The 21,050-nt window shown below is 39.9% G+C and overlaps 1 protein-coding gene across 1 annotated transcript in view; it reads right to left on the minus strand.

Annotated features, from left to right (window-relative positions):
• The window catches only part of LRRC39 (leucine rich repeat containing 39), a 32,091-nt gene extending 19,569 nt beyond the window's left edge, over positions 1-12,522 (minus strand). The window contains exons 1-2 of the mRNA XM_075558816.1: positions 12,339-12,522; positions 9,909-10,014 (exon numbers count right to left, since the gene is read on the minus strand). Coding sequence (XP_075414931.1) covers positions 9,909-10,014; positions 12,339-12,472 — 240 coding nt within the window. The 5' untranslated portion in view covers positions 12,473-12,522. The remainder of the gene's footprint in view (positions 1-9,908; positions 10,015-12,338) is intronic.
• Positions 12,523-21,050: the final 8,528 nt, after the last annotated feature.

Raw genomic sequence — 21,050 nt, forward strand, 5'->3', positions numbered from 1 at the left:
CTTTCTTTTCTTTTTTTCCCCATTTTCTCACACATGTCACTGATGACCTCATGACCACTCTCCTTATCCTAGGAAAATTACACCTGCCATCCACCCAGCTGGGAGAGCTCCACACTCTGCAGTGTGACCCAAGGCTGGGGAAATCATGTCCACCTTCTTTGGGGGAAATCCTGCCTGTGTGGTTGGGGGAGTTCCTACCTGTCCTCTGTGATCCCACATGACTGAGAGAACTTCCTCCCACCTGTCTTAGGGCCTGCCATGGCCTAAGGCAGCTCAGCCTACACTCGCCAATGGTCCATGCTGCTGTGGGAACCTCTGCACAACATCCACAGCAATCTACCTGACCAGGGCAATTCCACCCACCATTGCTGTGCTCTACACCAAAGTGAGCAACCCAATTGCCTTCTGTGGCACTCTCGTTGAAGAAGACACCATGCATGTCCTCTGTGGAACCCCAAGCTGCCGTAAGACACACCATCACACTTCTTGTGAGAGCACCCAGTACAACACCATCCTTGCGGTCCACAACCACCCAACCAGCGTCCTCTGAGAAGCATCCAACTTGTCCTCCAAGTAACAAAATACTGGTTGACTAGGGAACGAGGGAAGTCACAGGAGGATAAAGCTGTAGGCCAATCCCATAGTGCAATTAGCTGTAGGCAGTTCAAAAAGCATCCCTATAAGTCTCCGAGAGACAGCTAATGCTCTATGACTCCCTGGAAAATGACACCTGGATCCTTTAAAACAATGCAACCCAAACAGCAATCAGCCTCAATGACATCAACGAAAAAACAGGAGAAAGAAAAGATAATGGCAGAAGATTCCCTGAACCTAACAACGTTCATAGAAGAAGCAGACATTGGTCTGCCACTGAAAGAAATGTTCAGAATGCTGCTTGAACTCATACAAGATATGAGGGAAACAATACAGAAAAAGGATGAATTGATAGAAGACATAAAGACCATACACCAAAGGGAAATACAAGAACTTAGGGACGAGATAACAAAAACCAATAGCAGACTCACGGACTTCGCCAATCACTGGAGGAGGCAGGGACTGCACCAGTGACCTGGAGGCCAGCTAAGCAGACTTTAACAAACACGAACAAAAATTCAGTAAGATCATCAGAGAAACTGAAGAAAACCTAAGAGCTATGTGTGATGCTATGAAGAGGAACAGCATCAGAATAATTGGATTACTGGATGATGACACAACAAAGAAGTCATCTGCAGCAATAGTGACAGAATTCTTTGAGGAAAACTTCTCCAGCTTAATGAATGAAAACCAGGTGAAAAAAACACAGCTATATTGAATCCCAAGAAGAAATCACCAAGGCAATCCAACTATGATGAAAAGTAGAAAATCATGAGAGCAGTTAGGGAAAAACAGCAATTACCTATAAAGATTCCCAAATAAGAATATGCTCAGACCTATCAGTGGACACTATGAAGAAGAGTAGAGAGTGGAGTAACATATTCCAAAAATTGAAGGAAAATAACACAAACCCAAGAATACTATACCCAGGCAAATTATGGATTAAGATAAATGGAGAAGTAAGAGTCTTCCCAGGCAGGAAAAACTCAAATAATACGTTAAAAGAAACCCAGCCCTACAAAAGATCCTTTCTGACACAGTATGGGCAGAAGAACAGGACTCACAAAGCATAAATGTGAGACCGCTACCTACAACAACCCCACCCAGAAGGGAAAACAGTCCCCAAGATAGCATTGATATTAAGGGTTAAAAGAAGTCAAGAATGCATTGGGCCTCCACTGAAGCACTTACTCAATGCAAGAACACTTTGTTCTATTAAATTGGCATTCCAGGATGCACATCTTCCCGACACGATTGCTGAAGAAAAATGTGTGCATAAGCAAATGTGGTGAAGAAAGCTGATGGTGCCTGGCTATCAAAAGATATAGCGTCTGGGGTCTTAAAGACTTGAAGATGAACAAGCAGTCATTTAGCTGAGAAGCATCAAAGCCCAGATGAAAGAAGCACACCAGCCTGTCTGACCACAAGGTACAGAAGGGACCTGTTATCAGACATCAAAGAATTAAAAATCATATCAATGGGTGCCCACTTCCCTGATATGATCAATGAAGACAAACGTGTGCATAAACAAATGTGGTGAAGAAAACTAATGGTGCCCAGCTATCAAAAGATATAGCATCTGGGATCTTAAAGGCTCACAGATAAACAAGTGACCATCTAGCTCAGAAGCAACAAAGCCCACATGGAAGAAACACACCAATCTGTGTGATCACAGATATTGAAGGGATCAGGTATCAAGCATCAAGGAACAAAAAAGCATATCAGAGAAAATGTGGGTGAGTGCAGAGTGGAGACTCAAAGCCCATTGGTAGCCAACAGTACACCCCTTAATGAAGAGTTGTGGGGAGGAGATGAGCCAGTCAGGGTGCAGGGTAGCAACGATGAAACATATAACTTTCCTCTAGTTCTTAAATATTTCCTTTCCTCCACTATCATGATCCCAATTCTACCTTACAAATCTGGCTAGACCAGAGGATGTACATTGGTACAGAGAGCAACTGGAAACAGGGAATCCAGGACAGATGACTCCTGCAAGACCAGTGGTGAGAGTGGCGATGTCTGGAGGATGGAGAGAATGTGGAGTAGAAAGGGGGAACTGATTATAAGAATCTACGTATCGTTTCCTCCCTGGGGGGTGGACAGCAGAGAAGAAGGCAGGGGGAGACGTAGGACAGTGTAATATGTGAAAACATAATAATAATTTATTAATGATAAAGGGTTCATGAGGTAGGGGGAGTGGGGAGAGAGGGGGAAAATGAGCAGCAGATATTAAGGGTCAAGTGGAAGGCAAATGCTTTGAGGGTGGTGATGGCATCAAATGTACATATGTTTTTGACACAACGGATGAATGTATGGATTGTGATAAGAATTGTATGAGCCCTCAATAAAATGATTTAAAAAATAAAAAAGAAAGAAGTCAAGAATGAAACACACAGACATGTACAACACACTGATAAGAAAGAGAGGTAGAAAAACACCCAACACAAAAGGTATAAGATGACATCACAGAGTCCACAGATAGAGGTAACAACACTGAATATCAATGGACTGAACTCAGCATTAAAAGACTGAGGCTAGCAGACTGGCTTAGAAAACACTACCCATCAATCTGCTGTCTACCAGAGACACATTTCAAGACTACAGACAAAAATAGACTGAGAATCAAAGGCTGGAGAAAAATGTACCAACCAAACAGCAATTCATAAAAAGGAGGAGTTGCAAACCTAATCTCAGAGAAAATTGGCCTCAAAGTGCAAACCATAAAAAGAGATAAGGAGGACCACTATATAATGCTCAAAGGAGTGATAGACAAAGAACCACTAAGCATTTTAATCATATATTCCCTGAACGGAGACCCATTGAATGCATCAATGCTCCAAAAGATGGAAAAAGAAATTACAGGATCAACAATCATAGTAGGTGACTTAAATACACCACTCTCTCAGAAAGAAAGATCACAGGGAAAAGAAATTCAATAGGAAGGCTAGGGATCTAAACACTACAATTAGATGATTTGACCTGGTAGATATTTACAGAGCTCTCCACACAAATAAAAAAAATCATATTCTTTTCATGCCCATATGGCACCTATTCAAAGATAGAACACATGCTGGGGCATAAGGCGAATCTACATAAAGTTAAGCACACTCACTGATATCATACAGTCCTCTCTCTCTGACCACTGTGCCATAAGGCTGGAAATCAACAAAAGGAAGATCCAGAAAACAAGAGCAAACAATTGGAGGATGAATAACTCTCTATTGCAAAAGGAGTGTGCACTGGTCCAGGTCAGTGATGAAATTAGGAAATTTCTAGAAACCAACAAGAATGAGACCACAATGTACCAAGCTTATGGGACATAGCAAAGGCAGTTATAAGAGGAAGTTTCATAGCAATACATACACACATGAAAAAGGAAGAAAGACTGATTGATAAGCTGGCACCAAATTTACAGCAACCAGAGGAGAGTCAATCCCACTAATAGCAAAAGAAAAGAAATTTAAAAAAAAGAAAAGAAAAGAAATAATAAAAACCAGGCTGAGATTCAGGAGAGGGAAAATAAGAAAACTATGGAAAAAATAACACTGCTAACAGTTGGTTCTTAGAAAGGATAAACAGAATTGACACACCACTGACAAAACTAACCAAAGAAAGGAAGGAACATATTTCAATAACAAGGATGAGGGATGAAAGAGAACATTACAACAGACCTTAATGAAATCAAAAGGATAATTATGCAGTACTACAAAGGACTGTATTCCAATGAATTAAACAACTTGGAAGACATGAACAAATTCTTGGAAAAACAGTCTTCTTAGACTATCCCTGAAGGACATCAAGAATCTCAACAGACCCATAGCAATAGAAGAAATAGACAAGGTTATCCAGGGATTACCAACCAAAACCCCCTTGGACCAGATTGCAGGAGAATTCTACCAAGCATTCAGGGAAGAACTCACACAAATCCTACACAAACTCTTCCAGAACACGGAAAAATATGGCAAACTCCCAAACTCTTTCTATGAAGCTAGCATAACTCTGATACTGAAACTGGGCAGGGGTCCCACAAGAATTGAGAACTACAGGCAAATCGCCCTAATGAACATCAATGCAAAAATCCTTAACAAAACACTGGCCAATAGAATTACAAATATATATAAAACAAATATTTCACCATGACCTAGTGGGATTCATACCAGGGATACAGGGATAGTTCAACATATGAAAGACCATTAGTATCATTCACCCCATTGACATAGAAAACTGTGAGATCAACATGATAATATTGATAGATCAGGAAATAGCTTTCAACAACATCCAACATCAATTCATGTTTAAGACATTCAGAACCAACAGCCAACGTGCTAGTCAATGGAGAAAAGACAAATACAATCCTACAGAAAAAGGGGACCAGACAAGGAAGCCCTTTGTCCCCACTCTTTTTTAACATCATACTAGATGTTTTAACTAACAACATAAGACAATGAAAATACATCAAAGGTATTCACCTGGGGAAGGAAGAGGTTAAACTATTGTTATTTGCAGATGATATGATTTTATATATGGAAAATCCCAAAAGCTCTACAAGGGGAGTACAAGGTGAAGCAAGAGAGGAGCATGGCAAAGTGGTAGGATACAAGATCAACAAATAGAAGTCTATCGGACTGCTATCTATACACATCGGATAAGACCACAGAAGAGAAGATCAAAAAGGTGGTACACTTCACAATAGCCAAGCAAAAATTGAAATATCTAGGGATATACCTGACTAAAAGAAAAAATATTTATATGAGGAAAATGACAGAACACTATTACAAGAAACCAACAAATGGAAGAATATCCCATGCTTGTGGATTGGAAGACTCAATATAGTAAATATGTCAATTCTGCCCAAGGTACTATATAAGTTCAATGCAATCCTGATACAATTACCCTGATCTTTCTTCAAAGAAATGGAAAAACTGATTACCAACTTCATATGGAAAGGGAAGAAGCCCAGAATTAGCAGAGAACTCATCAAGAAGAAGGACACTGTGGGAGGACTTGCTTTACCTGACTTTAGCACATATTAAACAGCTACAGTGGTCAAAACTGCATAGTACTGGGATAATGACAGATACTTAGACCAATGGAAAAGAACTGAAAACCCAGAAATAAAATCATCAGCATACAAACAACTGATCTTTGATAAGGGCCAAAAAAATATCAAATGGGAAGCAGATCCCTCTTCAACAAGTGGTGCTGGAAAAAATGGATATATACCTGCAGAAAAATGAAGCAAGACCCTTATCTCACTCCATACACAAGAATAAACTCAAGGTGGAACACAGACCACAAGGTAAAACCCCAAACTATTAAGACCATCAATGAGGGAATTGGGACAAACATGAGAACCTTGGTGCAGGGTATACATAGGCTAACATAAATAGGGAAGGACACAAAAACATTTTAGTCACAAATTGACAAGTGGGATATACACCCGTGTACATCGAAAGAATTCACTGAGAGAATATTAAGAGAGCCCACGGACTGGGAAAACATCTTTAGCAATGACACATCAGACAAAGGCCTTATTACTAAAATACTCTTCTAGCTTCCAAGAAGAAAAACAAAAAATGAATTGCCTTCTGAAGAGGTGGGTAAGGGACCTGGAAAGAAGTTTCACCAGGGCAGAAATTAGAAAGGGCAATAAACATGTGAGAAAATGTTTCTGATCATTAGCCATAAGAGAAATGCACATTAAAACATGAGATACCACCTAACACCCTCAACGATAGCCCAATTGAAAAAATCAGAAAGCAACAAATGTTGGAGGGACTGTGGGGAGACAGGAACTCTCATCCACTTTGGTGGACCTGTAGGTATATACAGCCACTATGGAAATCAATTTGGTGATACCTAAAACAGATGGAAATAGAGTTACCATATGATCCAGCAATCCCCCTACTGGGCATATACCCAGAAGAGGCAAGAAACAAACCAAGGTCAGACATCTGTGCTCCCATGTTCATTGCAGCACAGTTCACAATCGCAAGGATTTGGAAACAACCCACATTTCCAACAACAGACTAATGGATTAAAACACTGTGGTACATGTGTACAAAGGAGTACTATGCATCGCCAAAGTGCAATGATGAACTCATGAAGCACATCATCACATGGGAAGAACTGGAGGAAATTATGCTAAGCAAAGTAAGCCAAACACAAAAGGACAAGTACAACATGAATCCGCTGAGGTAAGCTTAAAAAAAAAAAAAAGAGCAAAAGGGGCATAGGGAAAAAGCTACTGTATACAAACATTCCTGGGGTGAGGTCCAGGTAGTATGGCAGGGCCAAGACCAAATCTAGGGATACATATGGTAGCCAACTAAATAGGAGTGGGGAGGGGGGAAGAAAGAAAAATATACATAGGTAGTGGGGGAACAGGGCATTAAGCCACTCAAGAGGAGGGTATTTTTTTGTATCTCCACAGGAAAGAGGGAACAGACTTCAACCCAGTGCTCCAAGATGTGAATGCATACTGGTACAACATACCAGTATGAAGCAGGATCCCAAGAGAGAGGTCTGAGTGGCCATCCTTAATCCCAACTACGTGGACAGTCCCTGCAACCTGCAGAAGAATTTCCTTCAGAGGACAGCACTGAAGCTACAGCTCAGGTAGATCAACATGTCTGATCAGAGCACACAGGATGAAGATCAAGAAATGCAGCCTTCTGTATAGATTATAACTCAATGTAAGAAGACCAAAGTTCTCACAAGTGGACCAAGAAATATTATGATAAATGGGGGAAAGATTGACATTGCCAAGGATTTCGTTTTGCTTGGATCCACAATCAGTGCTGATGGAAGAGCATTCAAGAAATCAAATGAAGTGTAAGATATGACAAAATAATAATAATTTATAAATTATCAAGGGTTCTTGAGGGAGCGGGGAGGGAAAAGAAACAAATGAGGAGCTGATACCAAGGGCTTAAGTAGAAAGCAAATGTTTTAAGAATGATGAGAGCAACAAATGTACAATTGTGCTTGACATACAATGGATGAATGTATGGATTGTGATAAGAGTTGTATAAGCCCCCAATAAAATGATTTTTAAAAAGAGAAATAAAATGATATATGGCATTGGACAAATCTGCTAAACAGAACTCTGTAAAGTGTTGAAGAGTAAGAATGTCACTTTGGGGTAAGCTGTGCCTGCCCCAAGCTATAGTATATTTGTTCACCTCATATGCATGTGAAAGATGGGCAATAATGAAGGAAAACTGAAGAAAACTTGCATTTGAAAATGCATTTGAATTATAGTGTTGGTGTAAAATTTGAAAGTTCTGTGGACTGCCAGAAGAGCAAACAAATCTTTCTTAGAAGAAGTCCAGCCAGAATGCTATTAGAACTGAGGATGGGGAGCCTTCATCTTATATATGTTGGGTATATTAGCAGGAAAGAATACTCCCTGGAGAAGATCATCAAACTTGGTAAAGTAAGAGGTCATTAGAAAAGACAATCATCGAGTTGGATTCACACAGAGACTACACCCAGGGGCTCAGTCAACAATTGTGAGGACTGTGCGAGATTGGGTTTGCTTCTGTGTATACAGTCACTTTGAGTTAGAATGGAAACCCCCTAACAACAGCAACAAAGTTTATATGTATATGTCTGTGTATATATTTATAGAATTACACGAATATTTATGTTTATCCATATATATTTCCATTCATCTGTTGCTGGGCACTTAGGTTGGTTATATGCGCTTCCCATCATGAATCATTTTTCATTGAACACAGAGGTGTGCATCTGTCTATTGGTATTACTGCTATTAGGTATCTAGGATCATGCCTAGGAATGGGATGACTGGGTCACAGGGTATTTATTTCTTGTTCTTACTTTGTGAGGAAGACTACATTGCTTCCACAGTGGTTTCACTAGTCAGTTATTTCCACCAACAGTACGTAATGATTCCAATCTCCTGGAATCACACCACACCAGAATCTTTTTAAAGCTAATCAGTGACATTTTTGCAGGGGTAAGATAGGATGTCATTTGTAGTTTTGATTTTTGTCTTTGATAGCTAATTGTCACAAGTACCCGAATAGCTCAGTCACAAGTGCAATTTCCGACAGGATTTAACTGTAATATTTAAAAATTCATGCATTACAGAACATTCATTGCGTATTGTAAAAATCACAGCGGCTAATGTCTACTTAAAATCTACAGCATATTGGTGTGATATTTACTGAAAATACATCCATGACCGTGGAGGAACATCGGAGAAACTTTATGAAGATTTCTTGGATACAACCAAACTCCTTGAACAAATGAGTTGCTGGACCCGGGCTCAGCGCCTTGGTCTCAGGGTCAACTAGCATGACATAGTTAACAAAGAGAGTGCTCTATATGAGGAATACCGGAGTCTTAAAAGCTCATGGGTGGCTATCTAAGGTGCAACCATTGGTCCCTCTCTGTCTGGAGGGGAAAAAAAGGGGGAGTGAAATTTGGAGCCACGTGGAAAGAATTAGTTCAATGGGCTAATGGAGGAAGCAAGCATCAGTCTTCACTACCCTGAAACCAGAATAGCTAAATGGTACCCGGCTACCACTATCAACTGCGCTGAGAGAGTCTGGATTATAGAAAGTCATGGACAACGTAGGAGAAAAATATGAACTTAAAATCATAAAGAAGACCAAACTTACTGGTCTTATAGAGACTAACAGAACCCTCAAGACGAAGGCCCTCAGTTAACCTTGAAGTCTGGAACTGAACTCACCCCTGTGAGTAAATTTTCAGTCAAACAATAGACAGGTTTCTAAAAGGAATCGGGAGAAAAATGAGACGTTCTACTCCCATAAAGATATACAGCCTCAAGGATTCAAAAAGGGCAATTCTCTATAGGGTCACTCTGAGTCCGAATCAATTAGATGGCAGTGGATTTTTATAAGAGGAACAGCACTACTGAGGTATACACATCTTATAGAGTACTCAGCCATTTGAGATTAATGGGCCACCACAGACCCAAGAACACAGTTCAGAAGGGCTCGTAAAGGAGGAACGGCAGCAGGGAACCCAGGAAGCGGGGTCCGTGGTGCCACTTGGAGTGGGGTGCAATCAGTCAGATGAAACAAAAGGTGTATGAGCTGCTGAATGCAGAACTAATGATCTGCACTGTAATTCTTCACTTATTTCACAATAAAAGTTTTATAAAATGGACTAATAGGGGAAATTATTACAAATGACATACTATTTTGTTTTAAACGCATGTAATGTTTTTTGATTGTTCACGTTACCCATTTTTAAAATGAGATCTTTTCAATGACATATCTAACCATCTTCAAATCAAATATCAAACATCTAAAGCTTACCTTCCATTCTTCTTCTTCTATCTTTAAAATAACTCTCCCATCTTCTGTGGTGACCTTTTCTCTTAGTTTGGCTAAGCTAACTCTCTCTTCCCAGATCCGCACTAGCCTAGGAGACCAGGAAATCATTTTAATTCATAGTTAATGAGCTAGGTAGCATTTTCTTGTATTTCAACATCTGTAAAAGACAACCATTTGATTTATGGTACCTGGGAATCAGACAGGATGTTATTTGTAAGAATTATACATTTTATTAGTACTGTTATTTTTAAGAGTACGACTGTCAAAACTTCATCATTTTTTTAAATAGCAGCTTTGTTGAGGTAGAATTCACACACCGCAAAATTCACCCTTTAAAGGACACAATCCAGTGGTTGTTAGTATATTCACAGAGTCGTTCAATTATCACAACTATCTAATTCCAAATCATTTTCACGACCCCCAAAGAAATGTCATACCTACTAGCATTCATCACCGATTTCTTCTTCCCTCAGTTCCTGGCAACCACATATCCACTCTCTGCTTCTATAGATAGGCCTATTCTGCAGATTCCATGTAAACGGGATCGTGTCGTGGTGGTGGTAGCCCTCTTTATCTGGCTTCTTGCACTTTACATAATGATTTAAGACTCACACGTTCTGAAGCATGTGTCAGTCCTTCATTCCCTTTTATGGACAAGTAATATTTCATTGTATGTATATTCCACATTTTATTTATATGCTTGTCTGTTGGTGGACTTCTGGTTTTTGTTATTATGAATAATATTATTAATAATTCATGTTTTTATTTCTTCTGCATATATACTTAATAGTAGAATTGTTGGGTTACATGGCCATTCTGTGCTTAAATTTTTAAGAAACTGTCGAATTGTTTTCAAATTGGCCACAGAATTGTGTCTTTCCCCCAGCAATGTATAAGGGCTCTGCACATCTTCCTCAGTACTTGTTAGTGTGCATCTTTTTATGATAGCCATTCAAATGAGTGTGAGCTGGTATCTCACTGCGGTTTTTAATTTGCATGTCCCTGGTGGTAATCCATTGATATTTAATAACTAAGGTTTTTCATAGCTTGTTAAGAAATACAGTTGAACTTCTGGGCTAAATTATAGATTACCATATACCAATGTAACTGGACTTCATTTTTCAGATATTAAAAATGACTATTGTTAGTTATTCTGAGGCATATGCATATTGGCTTTTAATCCATTGAAAACATACAGGGGAAAAAGAAAACATATATACATGCGAGGAGCAGAAGAGATAGAATCACATATATGGAGGGTTTAACAGAATATTGTCGATTTCATTTCTAGAGATAGACTGTATAAATTAAATAGTGTGTGTTTCTTTAAAATCAAACTAAATACATTAATCCCTTCAGACTTCTTATCCCTCAAAACCAAGATAGTGGTCTGAGTGACTTAAAACACAAAGGGAGAAGGAAAAGTGAAATTGAAATGTGCTTGGAGTCTTTAGTGACAAGTTAATATCAAACAAACAAAACATACACGAGAATAATATCAAGCTAGCAACAATTGGCTCTAGCATACGAACGACTGTGACGAGGGCACAGGACCGGGTGATGTTTCGTTCTCATGTGCATATGGATCGGAGCCGACTCGATAGCACCCAGCAACACCAGCAGCAATAAAAACAGCGGCAAAAGGGAGCACTGGAAGCAACTTGTAATTCTTTCCTCTTTGGGCCCTTGCTGAAGGAGCAACGGCCAAAATGAAGTTCAGTCCCTTTGTGACTTTGGACTGGAGCAAAAACTGGAAAAGGTATTTCAGTGCACCTTCCCTCGTTCACAGGAAGATGATGTCTTCCCCTCTTTCCAAGGAACTGAGACAGAAACACCAGGTTCGGTCCACTCCCACCCGCAAGGATGATGTCGTTTAGGTGGTGCAAGGATGCGACAAAGGTCAGCAGGTTGGCAAAGCGGCCCAAGTGTACAGGAAGAAACATATCGTCTACATAATATAGTACAGTGAGAGAAAGCTAACGGCCCAACTGTCCGTGAGGACATTCACCCCAGCAAGGTGGTTATCACGAGACTGAAAGTGGACAAAGACTGCAAACAGATCCTGGAACAGAAAGCCAGATTTCGCCAAGTGGGACAGGAGAGGGCTCCTGTAAGACTCACTCGAGAAGAGGCGAGCATAAAATACCTGGGACACAACTTCCACTAAGACTGGCACATTTGAAAAATATAGCAAACGTTTTTCTATTACTTCTTTCTAGCTTAAAGAGGATTTTGCGTGTATAGTTAAGAGAAAAATAAATTGAAAACTGAAATTTTGCTATTTTAACCCACTAGAGTGATACACCCACAAAGGTAGATATCAAAGAACATTTGATTTTTTGGCCTATGCACTTTATGCTCTGTTTTATGATGAGGTTATGAATTCCCATTAATAAGCAAATGATAACATACTTCTGTTGAAATTCTTTGTCTCGCTTCAGGTCTTCATCTTGTTTCTTTATTCTTTTTTCCCAAACTTCTTTTACAGCATTGACAGCCCCAGTACAAACTGCGTTTTCTGCCATGGTTTTTCCACATTGCCGCATAGTCGGCAGCTTCGCGAAGTGCAGAAGGGCTGAGTCACGGAGACCACTCAGAAAGACCCTGATTTTAACACGAAAGAAACATGTTTCAGATCATTCACTGAGTATTGCAATAATCATAATAACTAATAGTTGTTAAGCACTTTCCATGGTCCAAAGACCATTGAAACACTCTACATGCCAAATGCCATTTAATAACCCTTGTTATAGCACTTGAACGTGGTAAAGAACAGATGGGAAACCCGAGTCTTAAAGAAGATAGACAATTTGCTAAGGGCCTTACATCTGTTATGTGGCAGAGGTAGGACTTGATGTCAAGACTTTTCCTCTGTCAGTGTGTAATTGCAGCAACGAAACCCACAAGTAGCCTAACTGGTCCGTTTTAGGTGAATGGTCAAGTAAGGAGTGCCTCGATAAGACCAGCATCCTGGCTTTCTATGTAATCTGGATGCCGTTGTACAAGCTGGAATGCACCTTGATAGTGATAATGATGCCTGAGGATCAATAGCTTTGTGTATAATAACTTACAAATGGACCCAGGGAATATCGACAATTGTGACCTAAATCTGAGGAATGAGAGAAGCATGGCGGAATGGTTATATGAATTTAATTTTTAAAACAGTTTTATTATTGGCATATGATTCACGTACCATAGAATTCAATGGTCTAAATATATTAAAAAGAGTTGTTAGTTATATGCATTTGTAAAAATCATCTTTTTCATGAAATTGTATGCCACCATTCCAAATAGTGGTCTGGCTTGTTTGTTTTAAAGTAAAGTAGATTCATAGTAACACTATTTGCATTATTATCTACCAAATTTAGGAAGACAAGCATTTCCTGAAACATCACTTCTTTTCAACAATTATACAGTAGAGCTCTAGTACAAGGAAATGAATGGGAAGAAGTGCAACGCAGCAGCACAGGAGACCGGATACTCTGATATATAATGGCAGTAGTATACATACCTATGTTCTCTGTAGAGAGAACTTTAGAAATATCTACCAGAGTCACAAATGCACATTCATGCTTCTGAGAATTTATCATGTAAATATTTTCATATGTAAGATGAGTTATCACAAAGTTATTTGTTGTAGATTTTTTTGTTTTTAATGACAGCAAATGATTGGAAATAACCTAACTTTCCCACTGGAAAACTATAGTATATTCATCTAATGGGAAATTCTGTAAGTCCATAAAGAAGGATGTGTTTTATATATTAATGTGGCATCAAAATATATGACTGCCAATATTTACTTTTCCATTCAAAGGAATGTGGCTATTTGAATCCCAGATTTTGTTATTAGGAGACATATTACTTTTGAATTCTTATTCTTATCTCTTGACACTCAAGCATAATAGAATGTTTGGTATTCTTGGATAAGCCAAAAATATTGCTACTAGGATTTCAGTTCATATGTGCATGGTTTTCTTCTAAACCAAATGGGTTTAAACGTGTCTTTGCAGTCAGTGGATGGCTGCAGATGAGTTTACTCAGTAATACACTTATCTTAGTCGTAGAGTGCCTTCAAAGAAAAGGACACTTTCATGCCATGAAAAACACAACGTTGAGGTCAGGCTTATTAGCACATTTTTAACAAAACTCAATTGGCCATCTTCTTAAATCATTGACGCTTTGCAACAAGTTCGTGAGAATAGTACCTTACATCGAACAACCGTTCTTAGATGGCTCAAGCATCTTAAGAAAGGTTGCGAAAACTTCAAATCAGATCAAAGAGAGGAAAGACCATCAACCTCAATGAATGAAGAAACCGAGGCCAGAATCCGGTAGAAGAAGACCATCAATTTACCATTGATGAAATAGCTACTGAGACTGGAGTCTCACATGGTTCAGCAGTTTCAGTTTTAAGTGAACATCCTGGCTTCAGCCAACTACCAGTTCTATGGGTGCTAAAAGAGTTGATTTTTCTATGAGTCTTTTAAGCAAGAAAGATGCTAATGAGGTTATTTATTAACATGAAATGTACTAGGAGATGAGTCTTATATTTACCAATATGACTCACAGAGCAAACTACAATTAAAACAGTGTCTTCAAAAGGAATTTGCTGACCAAATCAAATTCAAGTCAGAGAAGAGGTAGAAAGATGGAAACGCCACCTTCAGAAGGACATAGACTGAGATTAAAAAAAAAAAAATTCAAACTCATTCCCATTGAGTCCACACTGCGACAGAGGGGTGCTGCCCCCTGTGGAATAACAGCATGCAATATGCAGATGACACACCTTTGGTTGCTGGAAGTGAAGAAGGCTTGAGGTACTTAATGATTAAGATCAAGAAACAAAATCTTCCCTATGGATTACACCTCAACATAAAGAAAACAACATTCTCACAACTTGACCAATAAACATCATGATAAATCGAAAAAGTGTTGAAGTTGCAAAAGACCTCTATGGTGTTAGAAAACCATCGTGTCACATTGAGGAGCAAGGTTAAGTCGGGCCCAACCTCTCATGTTTTCAATTGCTTCATATGTATGCAAAAGTTAGACCATTAATAAGGAAGAAAGAAGAAATGATGCATTAGAAGTACGGGGTTGCCTGCAAAACTTCCTCGAGTTCTTTAATGCTTCTTTGCCCCTATTATCATGACCCTAGTTTTACTTTATAAATCAGATTAGTTTGGAGCATGTGCACGGGTACAGAGAAGAGCTCTTGACACACAGAATTCAGAATAGATAGCCCCCTCAGGACCAATAATGAGAGTAGCGATACCATGAGGGTAGGGAGAAGGTGAGGGGAGAAGGGGAAGAAATGGGGAACCGATCACAATGATCGACATATAACCCGATCTGCCCAGGGGGATAAACTACAGAGATGTGGGTGAAGTGAGACAGTGAACAGTGTAAAATATGAAAATAATAATTTATAATTTATCAAGGAGTCACGAGTGTGGGAGGGCAAGGGAGGAAAGGAAAAAGAGGTGCTTATACCAAGGGCTCTTCAAGTAGAAAGAAAAAGTTTGAGAATGATGATGGCAACATATGTACAAATGTGCTTGACACAATGGATGGATGGAATGTGATCAGCACTGTGAGTGCCTCCAATAAAATGATTTATATATATTTTTTAAAGTACAGTGTTGGAAGAACATTGCGAGTACCATGGAATGCCAGAAGAAAGATCTTTTTTATTTTGTGTATTCCACTTTTCTCTCTTCCTGTTTTAGGAGTACCTCTTATAAGCAGAACAAAGGATTTGATTTTTTATTTAATCCAGCGATCTTTGCAGAATACCTTGGAACATGTAGTAATCAGGGAAGTGAAAATTATTGCTACAATGAGACATATTTTTGTTAGTGTCTTGGTGAGACTATGCATCAGCGGGGGATGTTATATGTGCTAGGAGGAATATAAATGGACACATTCATTTTGGTAAACTATTTAGCACTATCTCATGATTTTTCAGCATTTGCATATACTATAATCCAGAAATTTCTATATTTAGACACTGTTACAGATTTAATGGACCCACCAAAAATTTATACTGAAGTTCTTATACCTGTACCTATATGTAGGGGAAGCCAGCCCCCCACAATTAATCATGGGTTCAGTAGGTGCAATTGTATAGTTAAGATACATAAAGATTATAGTAAAGTCATAGAGAAATGGGAGAGATGGGAGAGAGAGAGTAAAATAAAGAAGTCAGACACATTTCATGGTAGCTTGCTGTGTTAGTCTGGGTACATTAGAGAAACAAATCCACAGAAACTCACATGTATAAGACAGAGTTTTGTATAAAGGGTAAGTGCACATCAAGGAAACATCCCAACCCACTGCTGCCCAAGCCCACAAGTCCAACATTAGCCCATATGTTCAATACCAATCCCAAAAGTCCTCCTCCATCTCACAAACCACACGTAATGATGCCGACTGCAGGAGAAAAGCCAAATCAGTAAATGTGTACCCATCTCAGTGCTGGCAGGGGTCTCCACATGGCTGCTCCAGCACCCAGGGATGAATCATGGTAGGTCCATGTAGCTGCTCCTCAGGGATGTCTTGCAGGAAGTGAGCCTTGCCAGCTAAAGCAGGGAACTGGCACCCTGGTCCAACCATCACAAAGCGAGAGACCCGAGAACTAGAAAGGTGAGTCTCACTATAAAGGGAGGGAATAGGAGTACATATGTGGCAAGATGGGAAGACCCTAGACTCAATATAGTAGCCTAACCTTAGTCATCCTTGAGTGGTCCCAGGCTTGCCTCTGGGCTCTCCCTCAAGGGAACAATATCAGAAAGGAGTGGACCCTACTCAGGGTGAGTCAGATTATAGTGTGGTTGCTCTAGATACCCTTAAGAAGAATAACCTCTGACCTACTTTCATTGACCTCCTAGTGTACAGTTATTTACCACGTGTAGTAAGCAGTGTCTTGGGTTTGGCACATATTTGGGGGAGTCAACTTGGGAGACAGAAGGATTTCTCCCAAGTTGACTCCCCTAAATATGTGCTAAACCAAAGACACTGCTTGCTACAAGTGGTAAAGTAGAAAAACTTTGCAAAGCAAACAAACAAAGTGAAACCCGTTGTTAGTAAACTTTAAATCAAACTCACTGCCAGTGAGTCAATATTGACTCATAGTGACCCCCTGGGTGTTTCTAAGACTGTGACTGTTTCCGGGGGTAGGAAGCCCCCTGTCTTTCTCCCGCAGAGCTGTTGGTGGTTTCCAGCTGCTGACCATGAGGATGGCATCCCAACTCATGACCACTAAACCATCTGGGCTTCTTACCAACTGAACTATAAACAGGAGATGATTTCTTTAACCCGATAAACTATCTCTACTCAAAGCCCACGGCAAACATTCCTATAGTGAATAAGTAGTTAACAGGGAAATTTGGGAACCCTGGTGGAGTCGTGCTTATGGCTAAGCTGCTGTCTGACAGGTCAGCTGTTTAAAACTTCCGGCCGCTCTGTGGGAAAAAGTCGGGGCGTTCTCCTGTCTCAGTTGGCACTACCATACTGGGGCTGCTGAAGAAGATCACTATCCTGCTGGGACTGGCAGTGTGTGACAGCACCCTGAGAGACAACGAATATTATACACAAAGATCCTTGAGGTTCTTGAGCAAATCCCTAAAAATGAAACCTATAGGCAGTATACAGAAGCAATTACAAAGGAGAAGCTAAATATGGTTAAAATGGAATCCAATGTTAAAAGATTGGAAGACCAACTTCAGGATAGACAAACTGCGGAGATGATCTTGTCGAAAAGGAACTAATCTGAAGAGAAAAATGGTCAGTGGAGACTGTGGGAGCCGTAGTGGAGGCGCCCCGCCCATTAGTGGGCGTGGCCAGTAAAGTCCTCAAGGTGCGATCTTACTGTCCTGTTGGAGAAATGGTGTAATTCAGTATTCTGTTACATGATAAAGTTGCTTCCAAATCACTGGCATCTTAAAATCAAGGAAATTGAGAATAGAAGCCATTTAGGAGATATTAAAATTAGTGATTATTTCACAATTTGATAACGGATTTATGAATCAATTTTTAGACTTTAAAGTATTCACTCAAATTATTTCAAGGATGATAATCTTTAAACAGAGAGCTTGCAGGGAAGACTAATGTTTTATTTGGGAAAAGCGCTGTGAGTCTTCAGGGCAGAGGCCATGATCAAAGGTGGAGAGCCATAGTAGTGATTTCAACATACCATTTACCCAGCGCAAAAGTGGAGAGAGGGAATGGTAAAGTTTGGGGGCAACATAGGTGCATGTATGTGGAGGGGAGGGGAGAGAGGGCTGACCTCCAGGTGGTGAGGAGAAACTGAGGAGGTGTAGCCGGGTTATGGCTAGAACTTGGATACAAATCAAGGCTTTACGGATGCACATTCGGGTCAGCATGTTCTGCAAACATCATGTTGATTCTCAAGGAAATGCACACATTCCTTGTGTGTGTGATCCCTGGAGTTTGTTTGGTCCTTGGTCTTTGCTTTATAGATTGTATCTTAAAAAAAAAAAAGATTGTATCTTTACAGCACGAGGTGACTTGCTTTCTTAGATAATGTAGTTTTGAAAAAGTCATTTTTAAACTTAAAAACAATTTGCGTAAATGTAACCAGTCATGTATTCCTAAACTTGAACATGAATAAATAGAGAGGACACAGCTCAGTTCCTTGCTCCATGCCTGAGGGAGCTGTGACCCTCTGCTTTTTCACAGATTCATTCCATGTGCTTCTCGTTCCTCTGTGTCTCCGTTCATTTACAACAACAAGGATGCTCTTGGGAACAGTAGGTGGGAGGGTCTTTAGTGGCATGCAACAGGTGGGTAGAACTGACCTCACGCATCTGGGCCTCTCCGGGAACCCAGGCTGATGCCATTCAACACTGGGAACTGAATCCTGCATCTTTGGGGCACAGGACATGCTTTAAAAGCTTCATTGGTGATGCCCCATAATGGAACCCCACTGGTTGAACTGGACTCTACCTCAGACACACTTGTAGTCTGAACACTTAAGCTGGAAAACACATGGGGTCTGAGGAAGCAGAAGACAGCTGTACCAAAAGCGGTGTTCTGTTGGTTGCTGGACAAACAAGGTCTGGCTCTATCAATGCCCTGTATGCTGTATTAAGATATAATGTAGCTGGCAGTCCTGTAATGGTCATTTTGTTATATTTTGCTTGTGCTTGTGTATAGTTGGGTGTATCTCTGAGGTGCGCCGCCAGTGGGGGTCACCCCTTTGAAGCGCTGTTACTTGTTTCTCTGTTTTGGGTAAATGAAACCCAGGGATTTTGTAATGAGCCTATAGGGAAAGAAAACACAATAAGAGGCTGGGGGGAAGGATGATATAGAGGGGTGGAGGAGATAAGAAGGAAATGACATCTGGAAGCCCAGGAAGGAAAAGTATGTTTAGAATCGGATTATGGAAGCAACTGTGCAATTGTGTTCAATATGATTGAATTATGGAATTATATGACATGTATTAATTTCCAAGTTACAATAAATTTTTAAAAGCATAAAGCTAGGAATGAGTTCTGTGCTTTCACGAAATCCTAGCTCCAACTTAAGAACAATTCATTCTTACAACATGGCCCTACTCGATACTCACCTTCATGAAATGACCACTGAAGATAAGGGTGCCACAGCAAAGTGTGGTGAAGAAAGCAGATGGTGCCCGGCTATCAACTGAAATAGTGTCTGGGGTCTTAAATACTTGTAGTCAAACAAGCAGCCATCTAAGCAAGGAACCATCTAAGTCCACATGGAAGAAGCACACCAGCTTGTGTGATCTAAAGATGACAATTATAAAATTCAAATATGGTGAAGGGAAAAGTATCAGAGCTAAAATTAAGAACACCCAATTTGCAGAAGGCCATGGAGGACAGTGGGAGCCCAAAACCCATCTGCAAAGCATATAGTCAAACTCAGAAACCAACAGATCTTCTATAGACAAAGGCAAGTGTTCCAAACAGCCCTCCTAGCAGGCAGAGGCCATTGGAGTCTTGATTATGCTGGATCAAACTCGCTACTTGGCCAGGCAACCTCCCTATAGACATGACTTGAAGTTGTATTGGGTGTAAGCATCTTTTAGCTGTTCCATGACAGAAACAGTTTCTCTGGCTTTTTGAATGTTGATTTGGGTCTTCTCCCACTGACACATTAGTTGTATTTTTGTCTTTATACTAATGGCTCTTATCCATACCAACTTAGTGAAATTTGTTTTTCATTGGTTTCAGTGGGGTTTCCCAGCTGTGAAGCACAGGAGGAGTGGATGCATAGTGATCATAATTAATACAAAGTGTTATAGGGAATGAAGGGTGGGGGCGGGTGAGAGGAAGTGAAATGGGCTTTCAGGAGTAAATTATGATGGCAGGAACAGGAGGGGCACTAAAACTGATTGTGATTGCACAACTCGTTTTAAAGGCAAGGTTTAACCCTGGAGAGGGGTGGTGATGCTCTAAGATAGATGTGCTGGTGATTATACAATTCCCTTGATATGACTGAACAATTGAACTATTCAATTGTATTATGTGTGCCAATAAAACTGTTGTTGGGGCGGGGGACATATAACTTACTTAAAAACTTTATTTTCCTAGAAAAGAGAGAAGGGATCTTTAATTCCTATTGTGCCAGCAAGTTTACAGGTCACTGCTTGCAGTGAGTTAGTAAAAGTAAAAAATATTTAAATGTGATAAAACAGTGACAGAAGCTGATGATAAAATTGTAAATTGTGGCCAACCTCCTTGACTCTTAAAGTAAAATTTAAACATATATTAAATACTGAGGGGGAAAAAGAGTGATGGTCTTGGAAACTCACTGGGGCTATGAGTCGGCGTCGCCTCAGTGGCAGTGAGTGAGTGCAACATTTGAATTGGGAACAAGACAAGGATGTCTGCTTTGATGGCTTCCATTAATATTGTCCAGGAGGTCCCACTCAGTGCAGTAGGTTAAAAAGGGCAAGAAGGGGCACAAAGAAGGAAAGGAGGAAAACAAAGGGGTATTTTTTAATGAGTATGAAAAAATTAAAAATTAGGAGACTGCAGATAATTATATAAAATTAATAAGATTACCTATATTGTTGGAAACTAAGGCAATATTCAAAAATTAACTAAGTATTTCATTAAAAATCAAGTTCTAAAGAAT

The sequence above is a fragment of the Tenrec ecaudatus genome, chromosome 1 (assembly GCF_050624435.1).
Source record: "Tenrec ecaudatus isolate mTenEca1 chromosome 1, mTenEca1.hap1, whole genome shotgun sequence".
Taxonomy (NCBI): domain Eukaryota; kingdom Metazoa; phylum Chordata; class Mammalia; order Afrosoricida; family Tenrecidae; genus Tenrec; species Tenrec ecaudatus.